Here is a 15,974-nt window from a genome sequence, read left to right on the forward strand (position 1 = left end):
TCGAAGGCGTGTATTGTTTCGCAAGGGTCAAAGCTAGTGCGGGACGCGACATTGTAATCTGCACGCGAGGATATTCCGAAGTCCCAACACAGGGCACTTCGTGTTTTCACGATCGCTAGAGTGGTCTGGACAGCCTTCCACTCCTTTTCTCATCCTCATACAAAGATGACGGGCCATTCAGATGGCTGAAGATGTATGAAGTCCGATTCATGCTCACACGCTCAAGGAGTTAAAAGCGCGCTGGGTGGATATTCCTGTATGCGGATAAGATCCTGCAGGTATGCCTGTTCACGCTACTATCCGTCGTAAGACTCCGCCGCTCGAAGCCCAGTACCTAGCCTCATCATCAACGCAAGCTCACGTTCTACCCTGTAACGCTTTGACAGGGAAGTGCCCAGCTCGCCAGCCCTTCCACAGCGCTTCGAGAATACCTAATAATCATCATGAGCAGCAAGCGTCGGACAACGAATAATATTGCTGACGCCTGACTCCCTTTGAGTGGTTCCAAGACAACTCCAGCCGTGGAAGCTGGTTTCGAAGAGCACGGCATGAACCTCTGGCATCGCCTCTCGCTCCTCTCCGCACCGCAAGACTGTGCTATCGAGATTCGATGGCCCAGGCTCAACAACCCCGGTTTCAGCAGCCACGCGAGTGACGCGACCGGCAATTGACTGTACGCAGCCGTAGCCTGTGCTACCGGAACATTTGCACTCATGGGGTTTTCCGAACCGCAGTGGGCCAAGCACTCGCTCTTCATACCGGACTGCTACTAAGTTATTCCTTGCGTGCTATGGATCATGACAACAGACTGTGCGACTCGTGGAAGAATACAGCAGACTCGAGACGACGCTCACTGTCCTGGACGGAGTACGGATAGAACCCTCTGGATGCCTATTAATTGGATAACTACTAATTGACTTGCCACGCATWTCATAAATAGTACACACTGTTCCTGTCATCTCATCATTTGTGCCGTTTCTCTGCGCCAATCCTAGAGAAGCCAGGACAAGATTCCGCCTYCGGCCCAGCGCCTCAGACCTAGATCCCAGACAGTGCATGTACCACCAGTCTCCTGCGCTGCAACCAAAACCGTACAGCTGCCTTCTTGTATTACATTACCTTCGCGACCATCGTCACCATATCGCTCACATCAAGCTGCGGCCCTCTTCATAACGTGAGTCGAAGTGGGAGCGTCAGTCTGTTGCAATTATGTATTCCACCTTGGCAGGCTGCTTCATTCCATCGTAGCTCGATGCACCAAGCGAATGTTAACAATTCGTTCGGGTAGCGGTTCGCCATCTAGTGAGTTACTCTTTTCTCCGACATAGCTCAGGCGATCCGAGCAAATTCCGCCTTGAGAATCTTCGTTTCATCTTGATTAAAATCTCGAAGCCATAACAAGTAGAACTTCCGTGCGAACAGGCCGGGAAGAATGCATGGAAGGGCGTGTACGGCTGACAAGGAGTGGTACCACCGAAGCCGTCGCAACTCTAGGCTCATACAGCGTCTCTGTGCGTCGGAAGTTGTTCTTAACAGCTAAAGATCCGCTTTCGCTGTAATTTTGGACGAATCGAGTCACTGCCGACCGCGCCAGCGCTATGATGCTCCAAATGACTCAGTAGGTCTGAACAACCTCCTCGGACTCTAGAGACTGACGTTCGGCACATCGGACTGAGGCAAGGCGTATACCCAACCGGGCTATCCGTACATGTCCGGGAGAAGCTTCGCCACCTGAACTTGCGCTTCCATTGACTTGAAGCTTTGCACCCGAAGGCGCGGAATGACGGGGCAGAACACGTTCTTCGGAGTTGTGATCTTATCAGTCATGAAGCTTGCTGTCTTACAAGCATCTTCCACGGCCGTTGTCTAATTTCTGACGGCATATCCAGGTATTCATGCAAAGAGCCTCGTCTAAAACTGCACGACCTCGGCGCCGGAACACCCTGCCCCAAGTCTTTCAAGCGGCTCCTCATCGCTTCTTTATCGTTCTATCGGTATTCGATCTAGTTATTGCCCATTCAGTCAAAAACTCCATAAATGCTCAAAGCTTCAAGCAACTCTCTCCTCGTCGCATCCCCCCCAAGGTCTACCTAGTCCGAGTCAAGGCCTATCTCTGTGCGTCCATCCTGCACCCAAAAGCTTGCTGCATTGCTCAGATGGAGAGGCCGTTTTCTGAATGCTCATCCTCTCCGGTATCCTCATGGTCAAGCTCCGGATCTTCAACAGCACTTAGATCTGCTTCCGACTCGTCGAAATCGTCAAAGAATACTCTACTCTGACGAACCAGCTCGTCCATCACGCCGCTGCCCTTGCGACTGTTGGACCGCGTGTGAGATGTGGGCGTTGCAGCCTGTAGCTCTTTCACAGTCGGTCGTGCAGTCTCGGAGCTTGTACGAGGGGTGGGTTCCTGTGTTCTACTCCAAAAGTTGGACATGCGCTTGGTGAATGACGGTGAGTCCTGCCTCTCCGGAAGTGGGCGATTGACACCCGCCCGCGCTTTCTCCAGGAGTCCTACGAGATCCTCTTCACTCAGCTGAGATCCGAGAAGTTCTTTCTCCTGGGGTAGTGGGGTGGGGAAGGGAAGCTCGGCAGGTCTCGTTGCCTCTCTGGCTTCTTCTATGATCTTCTCAACCGTCATGCGATTGGAGATGAACTTGAGTTTGGGCCAGGCGGCCATCTGTCCGGCTTTGATCATGGCTGCGAGGCGCGGCATGGTAGGGTCGGACAAGATGTTGGGGAAATCAGAGACTTTAGTTTTGGGTGTAATGGTGATGCTTCCGCTGAAGCGTTGCAGGAAAACCTCGCTCCAATCTTGTCCCATTGGGCGAGGAAGTAGCTCCAAGTGGCGTAATACTTTCAACCATTTCTGGAGGTCGAGTTTGATAAATTGCTCGATCACAGATCCCAGAAAGCCACCTCTCCAGCCCCGGCCACGACGATGGGTTACCGGACGACCTACGGTTCCCCGTGAGGAGAAGAACCACAACGAAACATGGGGATTCACCTGGGCGACAATACTGAAGTTGACGCCGAAGTGAAGGTTCAGGCTCTTCAAAGGGATGTCCGTGCGAAGACTGCCGTCTTTCCACTTATGCCCGAAGCTGTATGGCTCAAGTGCGCCATCTGATCGTTTCCTCATGAGTACAACTGGGTTTAGGATACCAGGCACGGCAGCCGAGGCAAGCACAGCAGACCAAATAACGCAATCTGGAGCCGTCAGGTAGTTCGCCAAGATAGTAGGCGAGTGCGGATCACTGGGCACACAAGAGACGTTCAAGATTCGTCCGGTGCGCTGATATGCTTCGAGAAAGGTCAGACTCCCTCTGCAGAACCAGCTGCACCTCCTGGCCCAATCTACGGAATCGAAGCGTGCGCCCGTGCGCCACCACCGCATGAACCAAACTCTGAAAGGATCGTGGCAAGCAGTTATCCTAAACGCCAGAGCAGGAACGAGTAGTTTCTTGAGCTCTTCATCAGATCGTGTGGCTAATAAAGCAGCCACCAGCGCGCCTCCTGATGTTCCAGTAATGATGTTGGGCAGCAGACCTGCATCAAGCAGCGCCTTGGCGATACCGACATGGTAATATGCAAAAGTCGCACCTCCACTAAGACAAAGTGCAGTGCGTCCAAAATTTGCAGACAGGTGCTTCGAGAGCTGTCGCTTTTCCGCGTGTGAGAGCTGGTTGCTAGAGAATACGAATTTCAGAGATTCCGCTGTTTCGTTCACATACGTCTGCAGCAGGTCTTTCGTTCCGTAGTACGTCTCCGAGTATAGACGCGGATTTTGGATGCCACCGAAGTTGTCTTTCACGCAGCTTTGAAGGACCTCCCGAAGTTCGTCCATGGGTCGACGCCCGCCTCGTCCGGTCCGACGATCATCATCTCGCTCATCTTCTTCTGCTTGGACACGCAGCCTCCTCAATTGCCGCACCACCTGGCGTATGACCTTCCAATCGTAATAGGACCCCTCATCTTCCGCTTTCCAATCGTCGTTGCCCAAGTGGCGGTCCAGATTCTTGGCTGCCTCCACCCAATCTTCGTAGTTGTCCTGTCGCCTGAGCTCCTTTCGCAATTTGTCCCGCAATCCACGCCATGTCACGTATTGTTCATATAGGTATATGTAGAAGCGGGTGAACAGGTAGCACACACCCAACAGGGATATCCACCCGAAGACGAATAATAGCAGCGGGTACTTGGCGAAAGAGTATGTGTAGCCTTCACGCGTCTCATCTTTGCCCCTTCGAGACTTTCCAGCACTCTTGCGCTTCTTGCCAGATGCGAGCTCTCCGGGGCGACGAACCTTGCGTTGGCGGACCGGCCGCCAGTCGTTAAGGGCGGTGATGAATTCGGTGTTTTGCCGCTTGAGGCTTGACAAATCCTCCTCCGAAGGCGAAGCCGTCAATGTCTCAGGCGCTGCGAGCGCAGATGCAAATGCGAGGATGTCGTCGTCKGCGTAAAAGTCATTGTCGAAGTCGGGAAGCAGGCGGTAATCGTATGCCTCAGCGGAGTTGACACTAGGTCCGTCTGTCTTCTTGTCCTTGTCCATGGTGTTATGTTTCAGATGCAGTCGCACGGCGACGCAGCTGTGATCGGCTATTCCATCTCGTAACGAACGCTAGTTCCTAGGTATCACGACAGTGAGGTGCAAGTAGAGTAGCATGACCTTCAGGTGAATGACACGGTCCCCACTATTCAACCCGACGTCGATCCGCCGATCCGCTCCCGAATTCGCGGTAAGCTCCGCCTGCCAGCAACAAAGGACGACTTTGACTGCTACAACCTTCAACTTCCCAATACRTGCTGCCACTCCTGCGCAACGGCGTGGTAGGCACTGGCCGAAAGTATGTGAACCGATACGGATGGCGGCACGTCTCTACCATCGCAATCGAAACTTCGTGTGACGATACATCGGTGGCAGTCGCAGAATTTCTACCGGGAACTKCATCTCAACTGAAAGTCCACTTTCACGAAACCATCACAGCGGACAATGCTGATTACAATGGCATCCATCCCCTGGTGGCGCTTCACTCCCACCGCAAAAGTCTTGCTCCTCTTCTCCAGAGGGCTTTGAAGATATGTCCCAAACCGGATCTTATCGCGGTGACTCGCGGTCCTGGTATGCGGAGCAATCTATCAGTCGGGCTTGACACAGCAAAAGGCCTTGCCGTTGCCTTGGACAAGCCATTTATTGGAGTCCACCACATGCAAGCTCATGCTCTTACTCCGAGACTGGTTGGAGCCATGAACGGATCGACGGGACCAGCGTTTCCATTTCTGACAGTGCTGGCTAGCGGCGGGCACACCCTACTGATCAGCTCAATGAGTCTTGTCGCGCATACCATTCTCGCGTCCACTCAGGATATTGCACTCGGAGATTGTTTGGACAAAGCCGCTCGTACCATTCTGCCGCCCAGGCTGCTACAAGCTCCCTACGGCAGAGCTCTGGAGCAGTTCGCGTTTGACGGCAGTGATCCTGAGTATGGGTATACGCCGCCATCTCGACGACAGGAAGAGCTGCGTCCTAGGAAGACCCAATGGAACTGGGCCCTCACTCCGCCGCTGTCTGCTTCCAAAAGCGGCGAGAAGACTTCACGGAGAATGTGTTTCTCATTCAGCGGCTTACTCAATAACGTCGAGCGCTTCATGACTCGAGCAATAAACCCTGATGGTCGTTCTACCATGGACGCACGTAATCCAGAGGAGATCAGTATCGAAGAGCGGCAGGAAATGGCCCGCGAAGTGCAACGAGTGGTACGTCCGCTGGAAATTTGGGCTACGAGACACGATCTGACTCTACTCTTCAGGCATTCGAACACCTCACCTCGCGTATACTTTTGCATCTCACTGGTGCAGGTGACAATGTCAAGACCATTGTCGTATCAGGCGGCGTACGCTCGCAACTTTTAGATTCCTTCCTACGTCGGCCATTTGTGCTAACAATTTTCTGCAGGTCGCATCGAACAGCTTCCTCCGACATGTTCTGCGCTCAACTCTGGATGCCCAAGGCTTCGCAGATATCCGCATTGAGATTCCTCCCATCAGCCTCTGCACAGATAACGCTTTGATGATAGCATGGGCCGCAATTGAAATGTGGCAGGCCGGTTACCGCACTTCGCTGGAGGTGCAGCCTATTCGCAGATGGGTACGTATTCCCTGGCTCCCTTCAATATCCCGGAAGTCGGCTGACCGACGCCTTCTGATTGCAGGCTATGGACGAAATAGCTCCTGAATACATATTTGCGTCGTAGAACATTGCCTTCTCTACTCATGTCGCACTCGTCACGATGCTTCGCAGAAGTTAGAGTGAGACAACACGCAGCGTGGTCCCGTCAAAGCTGTCTGCGATATCGTACATTGCACGCCATTTGCTCTTTGCATTTGAGCCCTTTCTAACCGATGGCCCGTCATAGTATGAAAGCTGAACTCCCCATACCGCCGTCAGGTATTGGGAAGCTATACCGCAGCGATTCGGCAACGGCAATTACCTCCTGATGACGAAGGACGTTTTCTCTGCCACTTTCGACCAATGTGAGACAGATCCTTGAGTCAAATCGTGCTACTGCTGGAGAAACAGAGCAGATACCCTCACGACCATGGCCAAGTACTTCCCGAAGGAGGAACATCCAGCAAATACATATGCGCAGCTCTACACATAGCGAACATCTGGACGTACTGCTTGAGTATGGCAGTTACAGCTCGCTCACGCATCGGGTTCAATATCCCTGAAGTCGGTATAAGTCGCGCCGAATTTTGCACTGGACTGGGGTTGGCGAGAACCTCGCTAAGCTGTGGTCCACCTGGCGGCGCGTTCTGCACCGATGCGTCGAGATAGACGTTAACCGGTATTCTTCGCTGAAAGTGGAGGAACGTGTGACGACCGAAGTCATTCATGGTCCATAGGTAGAATAATGTCACATACTAGGATCGCGTTCGCCATGCCGGCAAAATCGTGGACCAATTTTAATGAGATTCACGCAACGATAAGGTTTGGCGCTAGTTGGGGACACCCGCGGCAGCGCTCAGCAAACTCGCCAAAGCGGACGCTCACTTCGACATCACAAACATCCACCCCAGGTACTAAAAATTGCCACACTATCGCAATGGATGCAATCGAGCATGAAAAGGGTGATGCTGATCCGAGCAACGTTTGGAGAGAGGTACCAGCATCGCCGCGTGAGTTGCACGGTGCGAAATGGGTGCTCGTGGTCATCTCCATTCTATCCAGCATTCTATTCCACGCAATGGATAACACTGTACATCCAATGTAGGCTTCTACAATTTCACTCGAGCTGATGATTTCCAGATTGTTGCCAACATCGTACCTGCAATCATCGATTCTCTCGACGACGCAGCCCAACTTCCCTGGCTTTCTGTGGGGTACATGATCGGAGCACTCGTCGCGGCACTTCCATCGGGCAAGCTGTATGGTCTTTTCAACGCAAAATGGCTTTACATCATGTGCACTGTACTGTTCTGCCTTGGCTCTGCGATGTGCGGTGCGGCGCCCCAAATGGCTTGCATGATCATCGGTCGTATATTTGCTGGTATTGGTGGGAACGGCATGTACGTAGGAGTTCTGACACTCCTTTCTGCCAATACGACCGACCGCGAGCGACCGGCGTACCTAAGTCTGATGTCAGGATAAGCTTCGCATATCGTTAAGAGCTCACAATGGCGCTGATATGTTATAGTGGCGTGACATATGGGCTTGGTAATGTCATCGGGCCTATTGTCGGTGGCGCTTTTGCGAGTTCGTCGGCCACCTGGAGGTGGGGCTTCTATATTAACCTGGTCGTCATGGTAAGTAAAAGAAGAGAGACAGGCATCCGAGGCCAATTGTGGAAGACGATGCCAAAGACAACGTATTTGTCCGATCGTAAACTCAGCAAGTCTCGGAAAGCGCTGGGCCAGTATCTACGGTATTGTCTGAGATATTGCTAACCCTTGTGTCCTTTACTGTTAGGCAGCGTTCGCTCCGATCTACCTGTTCATGCTGCCCAGCTTCGATCCGCGACCTGGTATGAGTCTTAGCGACCGCTTCAAGTTATACGATACTGTTGGGACAGTTCTCTCGGTTGCGGGCTTCCTTTGTGCAGTTATGGCTATAAACTTTGGAGGCACTCTCTATCCTTGGAACTCTGGCCAAACAATTGCACTCTTTATTGTCGCCGGCCTCCTTCTCATCGTCTTCGGGTTGCAGCAAGCTTATTGCTGGCTGACAAGCTTTGAGGGACGCCTTCTCCCTGTACAGCTTATCTTCAAAAAGGAACCCGTGCTGCTATTCGTCACCATGGCGGCTAACAATGCCGCAAACATGGTATCCATGGTAATTCGTCGACTGCCTTCCCCAGCTTCCGCATGAACTGATCGCAACTGCAGTACTACATACCGCTATACTTCCAATTTACACGCGGATCTGGAGCTCTGGATTCTGGAGTACAGCTTCTACCCCTGATTATTTCGGTCACGGTCTTTGTTTTGCTTCAAGGCGCTCTGGTATCGGCTTTCGGTCACTACAAGCCCTGGTACGTCGTTGGGTCCGCACTGATCCWTGCTGGGGGCGCTGTGCTATCTCAGCTTACAATTAACGACCGAGACTGGTTTGTCTTTGGTATGGAGATCGTCCTTGGTGTTGGCATAGGTTGCTATACTCAAGCAGGGTATGCCGTCATCCAAGGGGTGCTGGAACCAGCCGATATGGCTTATGGTGTCGCGTTTGTGCTCTTCGCTCAATTGCTGGGCATCACCCTCGGACTTTCGGTAGGAGGCGCCGTCTTCGTCAACACAGCCCTTGGTGGACTCGGGCCCTTGTTACCGGATGTTTCGTCCAAGCAGCTGGAGTCGGCCCTCTCTGGTCTCTCGGGCGGTTTTCTTGACAGTCTGAACGAGTCATTGAAGATGCGTGCCCTTACCGCCATTGTAGAGGCCATTGATCAGACGTGAGTTCCAGCAGGAACCCCAATTTCTTGCTGACCTTTGAGCTGACCTGGTGATAGATTTATAATGATCATCTTCGCCGGTGCTGTTGCGCTCATTGCCTCATTACTCCTCTCCGTAAGTCCAGCTTGGTATTGTGAACATCGGATCGTTTCACTGACCGTCATCTAGAACAAACCTTTGGTGATGGCTAAGTGAACCCAGCATAGTTCCATTGAGCGCTTTGATGAGGTACTCTTAGTAATGGAAGCCAAGGGTAAAGAAATTCACACGCGCGCCAAAACATATGATATCGAACGTTCAGCCCTCCACACTTGATCCGTAGCATTGTACCTGTTCCCTCGTCGTTTTTGAATAGAAGACTACACCAACCCCAACCCTAACACTTTACAAACCTTACCTCCAAGCCTTGAGAAGGAGGCAGACTTGTTCAAGTTTATGGTAAATGACAAAGCAGTAGCGRCAATCTGACACAAATGCCATTTCAAGCCATACATTTTATGTGTTGTGGCGAAGCGCCTTGTGATACGATATCCGATTTTTGGTCGAGATGTAGTAGCGGGGCCAAAGCGAGTAGTCAAGAAGCTGGAGTGTAAGATCATCTCAAGTATGCGAGGGCTGCGATGTGATGATCTTATTCTTTCTCTCGCCTTCCCACCACCGTGGCACGGAAGAGCCTGCAAAGGATCCATGGGGCGTGTGTAACCGATTAGTCTTTCTTCAGTTTTCGTCGATCAGTGGCCTCTACCATGAGCGCTGCAACATCCTGTGCGGTCTGGCCACGGACTCGATGCTCAGTAAACTCGTTACCAAGCTCCGATTCCTTTACTAGATCGTATACCCTTGCAATACTTCTGAACGTGGATTCAACAGCAAGAAATCCGCCGTCTGCTTCGTGGGTCTCTGCTATCTGCTCCATTTCGTTGATCCACCGGTATGCTTTCGGAGGCATGCTGACCAGGCCCTTCTCGGCTCGCGTTCGAGTATCCGGCGAGAAGAGATCCAATTCTGTCTTCAGCTCGTCCAAGACACCGAGATTCTGAGCCGTGGTGTACGACTGGATCGCCAGTGCAGTAAAGCCCTTTGTAAGCGATGCAAAGCACATTTTCAAACCAGTGGCAGTTCCGATCACTTCGTTGATATGTCGAACATTGAGCACCTGTCGAAGTTTGTCTCCACTCGGAACCGCGTCAACGAGGCTGTGCGGTCCAGATAGAGGAATGCTTGGTCTCTTGAAAGTCCCATCTGCTTGCTGCATTGGAGGGTTGCCAATTATACCCCCGTCGATGTACCTGACATTTGGAGAAGTCTTCAGGAATATATCGTGAATCTCTCGGGCTGAGCGTGGACTGATAGCATTGAGATCAATGTAGTAAAGAGGACGAACTCGACCAGACATGGCACCGACAACGCGTTGTGCTGTTGCTATTGCGTCTCGAGGAGGGACAATGCTCAAGATGTAGTCGGAAGTCTTGCACAACTCTGCATCGGAGCCCACGAGCTCGATCTTACATTTGGCAGCTCGTTCCTGCGTCGCTTGACTGTTCAATTAGCGTAGCTCAATGAAGACAACCTCTGAAGTGCTATACCTCCTGTCAGATACATTGGCTATGACATGAAAGTCATTCGCAAGAAGTAAGCGAGCGATGCCAGCGCCCATGTCACCAATTGAGTGGATCGCTACTGTTGCAAGAGCCATTCTTCTTGGGAGTTTTCCTGGGGTATTGTAAGTCGCGTTGTGATTAGACGCTGCTGCAGACACTCAGATGCTGTCTCGGATCAACAAGGCAGACAGCTGCTTCTCATGTAAAATTGGAGATGCACTGGTGATTGCTGCAGACGTGACGCAGGATGATGATGTCTTCTGTACATCTAACGAGGTGAATATCCTGTCAATTACCAACGCTGATCTGGAAGGTGCACATCACTTGCGCCAAGAATCGTTAGCTCCATGAGAGTGTTTGGTGAACGTCACCTTTGTGGTCGCAACATCAACATTGCCATACACCTTCGCGATGATTGCAAGGAGAATTCAATTTCGTTTGGGTCAAAGCTTGAAGCAGACTGTGCAAGGTTGTACACCAAGAGGTCGAAACATGGCGACGGTTGGACCGACGCATGAGTTTCGCACAGCAGAGGAGCCCCGAGAACAAGGCTTGCATGCCGTGATTGTAGCGAACATCAAGGAAGTCAATGACAACGTGGGTGTTCTAGACCATAAATGATATCAGACTTAAAGTTGATCGGTTTTGACAGGTTCGATTGTTGAGGCTGTTTCCAGTCATCAACCGTACAATCAAGGTATTAGACTTCCCGAGCCATCATCTACGAATCCCAAACTTATACAGCACAGTTCACACCTGGTCAATGGGTGGACACTTTCGTTCCAGGAATACCAAGCGCAGGAGGGTTTACTCTTACGTCAATTCCACAACAAGCTGTAGCCTCCGACACATCACCTCCTTACCTAGAGCTTGCAGTTCAAAAGTCAAGAAATCCACCCAGCAAATGGCTCTGGCAACCCAGCGAAGACATTATTGGCAGTCAAATTGTAAGCTCGACTCATGTATCGTCAGGTGATCGAATTTCAGGACGGCACCTAACTCCGAACTAGGTCGTCAGAGTTGGTGGCAGCTTCACTTGGCCGCCTCCCCATCTCGATGTCCAGAAGATCGATAGATTAGTACTCATCGCTGGGGGCGTTGGTATCAAGTACATCGGATTACAACCCCTTCATGACGATAATGCTGACGAAGTGCAGCCCTCTCATCTCGATCTTCACGCACCTCATGAGAAGTTCCAGCAGACCAAAGGAAGTTCACTTTCTGTATGCAACGAAATCCGAACCGGACCTTGATCCTCAAAAGATCCTGTTCTTGCCCCGACTCATGGACATCGTTTCTATGGCGGAAGATTCCAATGTCACGTTGAGCCTGTTCGTAACAGGCACCGACTCAGAAGGAGCCATTGAGCATGGGAAACTGCCAAATCGGACTTTTGGCCGACGAATCGCTGAAGAGGATGTCGTAAGAGCGATCGATGGGTACAAATCGCGACCAGCTGATGTCGAAGGCCACCGTGCATCGACATTGAGCTACGTCTGCGGTCCGCCTCAGATGACGGATCATTTCGTGAAGCTCTTGAAGAGTCAGCCAGGGATGTCCGAAGACCGGGTCCTCTGCGAGAAGTGGTGGTAACTAAAATGTAGTGGCTTTAATCGACAGCGGCAACTTCGCCGGCTTTTGTGTCGCGCGTTTTCTTGAATACACCGAGGAATCCGCCGCCTGTTATCCTTTCCCCGACCTTGGGGCGGCAGACCATGGACCATGGTTTGTCTTTTGCGACCTCCGAGTCAGAGACCGGCGGAGTGTTGCCTTCACTCTCGTCAGGCTCTATTGATACCTCACTTGCAGTGGCCACCGTTTCGGCTTCAGTCTTTTGTAAAGCTCGCGGTCGTACGAACCGCACATCCCWCTCCCGTCCGCCCGACCCCCCATTGACGCCCAGCTCTACTATCCTTTCTAGGTCGAGCTGGATCTTTTCTCCTTTGATTTTGATCGCGCAATCGTTGATTTGAGTAATGGAAGGGTTGAACACAATCAAAGTCCCGTCTGTTTTGAGAGCGTCCGCCACGGTTTGGAGGTGTGTGTCTGCAGAGGGCAGGTCGAGAAACGCGTGCGATAAGAATGGATCTGGACCACGGGTGGCATACTTAGTCTTGAGCCAGTCGCTGACATCCCCAATGTGAAAGTCAACGTTGTTTGAGTAGAGGCCATGCTTAAACCCATCCACCACATCCTTTGCATGCGCTGAGAACTTCCCATTCACATCGATTGTGTGAAGAATTGCACGTCGAGCATCGCCTTCAGCTATGCCCCCTGATTGCGAAACGCCAGCGTTGGCAGCGTGTATTGCGCGGCTCAAATGCAGCGTCAATGACCCATGACCAGTCCCAGCTTCTAGAATCTCAAGCGGCGCGGTCTCCTCGCCGCTCTCAACCGAAGACCTGGTGTCTGGATGTAAATCCAGCAGCTGCACAATAAGATTCGCATCGGCCGGATAGATGGGCGTGACGAGTCTTTTAGTCAGACGGACATATTCATCAAGAGTCACATCGTGAATTCGATAGTCGACTGACGGTCGTTCAGATCTTGTCGTCTTGGCTTGAACAATATCACGGACTCGTTTTCCAATGATGTCGTCGTGTTGGATCACACCCTTGTGGCTTTCAATGCGTTTGCCTGGCTTCAACGGACGGGATAGGACTGGAGGCGCAGAGCGATCCTGAGCTTGCCTGAGAAGCACGAGATCGCCGGCGACAAAGGCGCGGCAGTCCTTGGAGATCCATTGACGGCGGAGAGGAGCGCAGCATACCTTTACAGGCTTCGGCCGGCGGAGCAGTAGGCTCATGAGGATCAGGCCAGGTGGGAGAGAAAGGCGATATCGGAGCTCATTCGAGTGTCATACTGTACCTTCTTCTTTGTCTCGTCTCGTCTTGATATATTTTCCGGGACCCCTGTCACTACTGCCCAGGTGATCGACAAAGGGTCCTACCTTACTTCCTCCATCCTTGCTTTCTCCAACACCGAGTACATCTCACCCATCACACTTCCGTCGACATACTACAATTGTAGCTACGGCCTCTCCCGCCGCACGACTAGCTCCTTCGAACCGAATCGGAATTTGACCGTCTGCGTGTTTGGCTCCAGCAGAACATGGCGTTGGCCGTGCAGCGACCTCCTTGACATTGCACGCTGCTTCACCGTTGCTATCATGGCCCGCCGCATCGTCCGCACCCTCACTCAGATTGGCGCCTTTTTCGTGCTCGTCTGCGTGCTGGTCTTCCTAGCCGATTCGCGCTACAGGGTATTACCTGACTCGATCCACTCGGCACTTCCCTCCCATCATGCTGGCAATGTGATCACGGACGTGACCATCGCGACTTGCTCGTCGGTCAATCCCCTATCGACCTGCCGCCTGGATCCTGCAAAATGGAGTCGCATCGAAAAAGATCTCTACTTGGGGAGCGGCTGGTTGAGCAGTGCCTACGTGCACGTGCAGCGCAAGAAAGAAGAAGAGCTTACCGTGGATGACAGAGTCATCATGGACATTAAAATTGGGAGGCTTGCGCCAGAGGTCGGAGACAAAGAGCATGGGGCATCGTGGGAGAGTAGACCTGGTGGAATTCACATCCTGCGTAGCAGCAAACGCCATGACAGTGACTCTGACAAGGCCATCACTGCTGTGGATGTCTTGTTTGGCTCGGACGCAGTCGATCCTAGACACAACTGGGAGCTGGCTCAGGTTCCACTTCTCTTGGATGGTTCCAACAGTAACCGCGCTGCGAGGCTCAGCTTACGACGTGGTAGGCCCAAGTCGGAGCATAGGAGCATTCCCGTACCGCGTGTCCGCAAGGATGGAAAGTTCAAGATCTTACAGGTGTCTGATGCACATCTATCTACGGGCACGGGCGTCTGTAGGGACGCCATTGGAGAAGGAGACAGGCCCAGCACGCATTGCGAGGCTGACCCTCGGACGCTGGAATTTATAGAGGCCATACTCGATGATGAGAAGCCCGACTTCGTCGTCCTGTCTGGGGATCAGGTTGAAGGACCCACCGCTCCTGATACGCAGAGCGCAATCTTCAAAATCACAGCACCGTTGATTGAACGATCCATACCATATGCTGCCATATTCGGCAACCACGACGACGAAGGTGGCCGCTCTTTGCGACGTTCCTCGCAGATGGAGTTAATGGAGACTCTACCTTTCAGCCTGAGCCATGCAGGTGCCGAAGAAGTTGAAGGCACTGGCAACTACTATGTTGAAATTCTGGCTCCAAACTCCGAGCACTCGGCGCTGACATTGTATATGCTGGACACTCACTCCCTCACGCCGGACGAAAAACACTACAAAGGGTACGACTGGCTGAAACCGAGCCAGATTGAGTGGTTCCGCACCACTTCGCAGACCCTGAAAAAAAGCCATACCCACAGCAAGTATAGCCATATCCACTTGGATTTAGCATTTATCCATATTCCCCTGCCCGAGTATGCAGAGAAGGAGAACACCATCGCAGGCGGCGAGTGGAAGGAGCGAGTCACAGCTCCCTCGTACAATAGCCACTTCTATGATGCCCTCGTGGAGGAGGGAGTGGTCGCGGTAGGATGTGGTCACGACCACGTCAATGACTATTGTGCTCTACGTCCTCAAAAACCAACAGCGCGTGATGCTCCCGCAGATGCGCCAGAGACACACCACCAGGGAAGGAAGAACCGCTTGGGTCCATGGATGTGCTATGCGGGCGGATCAGGGTTTGGTGGATACGCCGGTTATGGGGGATTCCATCGGCGAGTGAGGGTCTGGGAGGTCGACACTAACGCTGGGCGCTTGGAGACCTGGAAACGGGTGGAGTGCTGCGGTGAGGACACGAAGAAACGCATCGATGAGGTTGTGTTAGTCGAGGGAGGCAACGTATTGGCCGAACCGTCTTGAGAAACACAACAATTGTAGGAGGTAGTACTAAGATGTAACGTCACGGCCATGCAGGATAAGAGAATACCCGATCGCTTTGCGAAGCCTAGAACAGGCTAAACGATGAATGTTGATATACTCTACAGTCGGCTCCTCCACATACCGTAGCTAGGCGTTCTCGCAGAACCCGAATGTGGACAGCCGCCGTGGTTCTTCCACCCACACAAATGACCATTTATCCCGCGACAGCACCGAGGCGTTCGGTGTAGCGTACGGCGAGATGCCTTGTGCGACGGGCCTTTTATTCTATGGGCGCTGCAGGGACACATATAACAAGCGACTCCCAAGTCTTGAACATTTTATCTGCTTTCTCACGTTTCCACGACATCACAAACGACAGACGGACAGCCTGCACTTGTCTCTTGATCCAGACACGCCGAAGAAATCGCGCCAGCCGTGGCCAGCCGCACTCCACTTCCTCTGCCCTTCTAAATTCTCGCCAACGGCCAGCTCATCAGAGGGCCCGCTCGACAGGAGCTCAACGAAACGGCTGACGGCATCCA

At 52.4% G+C, this 15,974-nt stretch overlaps 7 protein-coding genes; 4 read left to right on the forward strand and 3 right to left on the reverse strand.

Annotated features, from left to right (window-relative positions):
• Nucleotides 1–2,152: 2,152 nt before the first annotated feature.
• On the reverse strand, nt 2,153–4,546 carry RCC_02659 (related to Patatin-like phospholipase domain-containing protein NFIA_019760; the record flags this gene model as incomplete). The annotated part of the gene is made up of 1 exon (XM_023767950.1): nt 2,153–4,546. One exon carries the CDS (start codon nt 4,544–4,546, stop codon nt 2,153–2,155), a length of 2,394 nt encoding a protein of 797 aa, XP_023623718.1.
• A 695-nt stretch (nt 4,547–5,241) lies between these two features.
• Nucleotides 5,242–6,248, forward strand: RCC_02660 (related to QRI7-similarity to H.influenzae sialoglycoprotease (gcp); the record flags this gene model as incomplete). XM_023767951.1 has 4 exons in its annotated part: nt 5,242–5,751; nt 5,805–5,888; nt 5,951–6,142; nt 6,207–6,248. 4 exons carry the CDS (start codon nt 5,242–5,244, stop codon nt 6,246–6,248), a joined length of 828 nt encoding a protein of 275 aa, XP_023623719.1.
• Nucleotides 6,249–7,100: 852 nt separating this feature from the next.
• On the forward strand, nt 7,101–9,135 carry RCC_02661 (related to major facilitator (MFS1) transporter; the record flags this gene model as incomplete). XM_023767952.1 has 7 exons in its annotated part: nt 7,101–7,253; nt 7,304–7,635; nt 7,692–7,800; nt 7,964–8,326; nt 8,380–8,939; nt 8,997–9,054; nt 9,109–9,135. 7 exons carry the CDS (start codon nt 7,101–7,103, stop codon nt 9,133–9,135), a joined length of 1,602 nt encoding a protein of 533 aa, XP_023623720.1.
• Nucleotides 9,136–9,646: 511 nt separating this feature from the next.
• On the reverse strand, nt 9,647–10,597 carry RCC_02662 (uncharacterized protein; the record flags this gene model as incomplete). XM_023767953.1 has 2 exons in its annotated part: nt 9,647–10,478; nt 10,527–10,597. 2 exons carry the CDS (start codon nt 10,595–10,597, stop codon nt 9,647–9,649), a joined length of 903 nt encoding a protein of 300 aa, XP_023623721.1.
• A 436-nt stretch (nt 10,598–11,033) lies between these two features.
• On the forward strand, nt 11,034–12,134 carry RCC_02663 (related to NADH-cytochrome b-5 reductase; the record flags this gene model as incomplete). XM_023767954.1 has 5 exons in its annotated part: nt 11,034–11,138; nt 11,194–11,238; nt 11,291–11,488; nt 11,552–11,649; nt 11,699–12,134. 5 exons carry the CDS (start codon nt 11,034–11,036, stop codon nt 12,132–12,134), a joined length of 882 nt encoding a protein of 293 aa, XP_023623722.1.
• A 16-nt stretch (nt 12,135–12,150) lies between these two features.
• RCC_02664 (related to tRNA (adenine-N(1)-)-methyltransferase) lies at nt 12,151–13,347 on the reverse strand (the record flags this gene model as incomplete). Its single annotated transcript, XM_023767955.1, has 1 exon — nt 12,151–13,347. The coding sequence occupies one exon, from the start codon at nt 13,345–13,347 to the stop codon at nt 12,151–12,153; it is 1,197 nt and encodes a 398-aa protein (XP_023623723.1).
• A 363-nt stretch (nt 13,348–13,710) lies between these two features.
• Nucleotides 13,711–15,432, forward strand: RCC_02665 (related to DCR2 Dosage-dependent positive regulator of the G1/S phase transition by controlling the timing of START; the record flags this gene model as incomplete). Its single annotated transcript, XM_023767956.1, has 1 exon — nt 13,711–15,432. One exon carries the CDS (start codon nt 13,711–13,713, stop codon nt 15,430–15,432), a length of 1,722 nt encoding a protein of 573 aa, XP_023623724.1.
• Nucleotides 15,433–15,974: the final 542 nt, after the last annotated feature.

This window comes from Ramularia collo-cygni, assembly GCF_900074925.1.
Source record: "Ramularia collo-cygni strain URUG2 genome assembly, contig: RCC_scaffold03, whole genome shotgun sequence".
Lineage (NCBI taxonomy): Eukaryota > Fungi > Ascomycota > Dothideomycetes > Mycosphaerellales > Mycosphaerellaceae > Ramularia > Ramularia collo-cygni.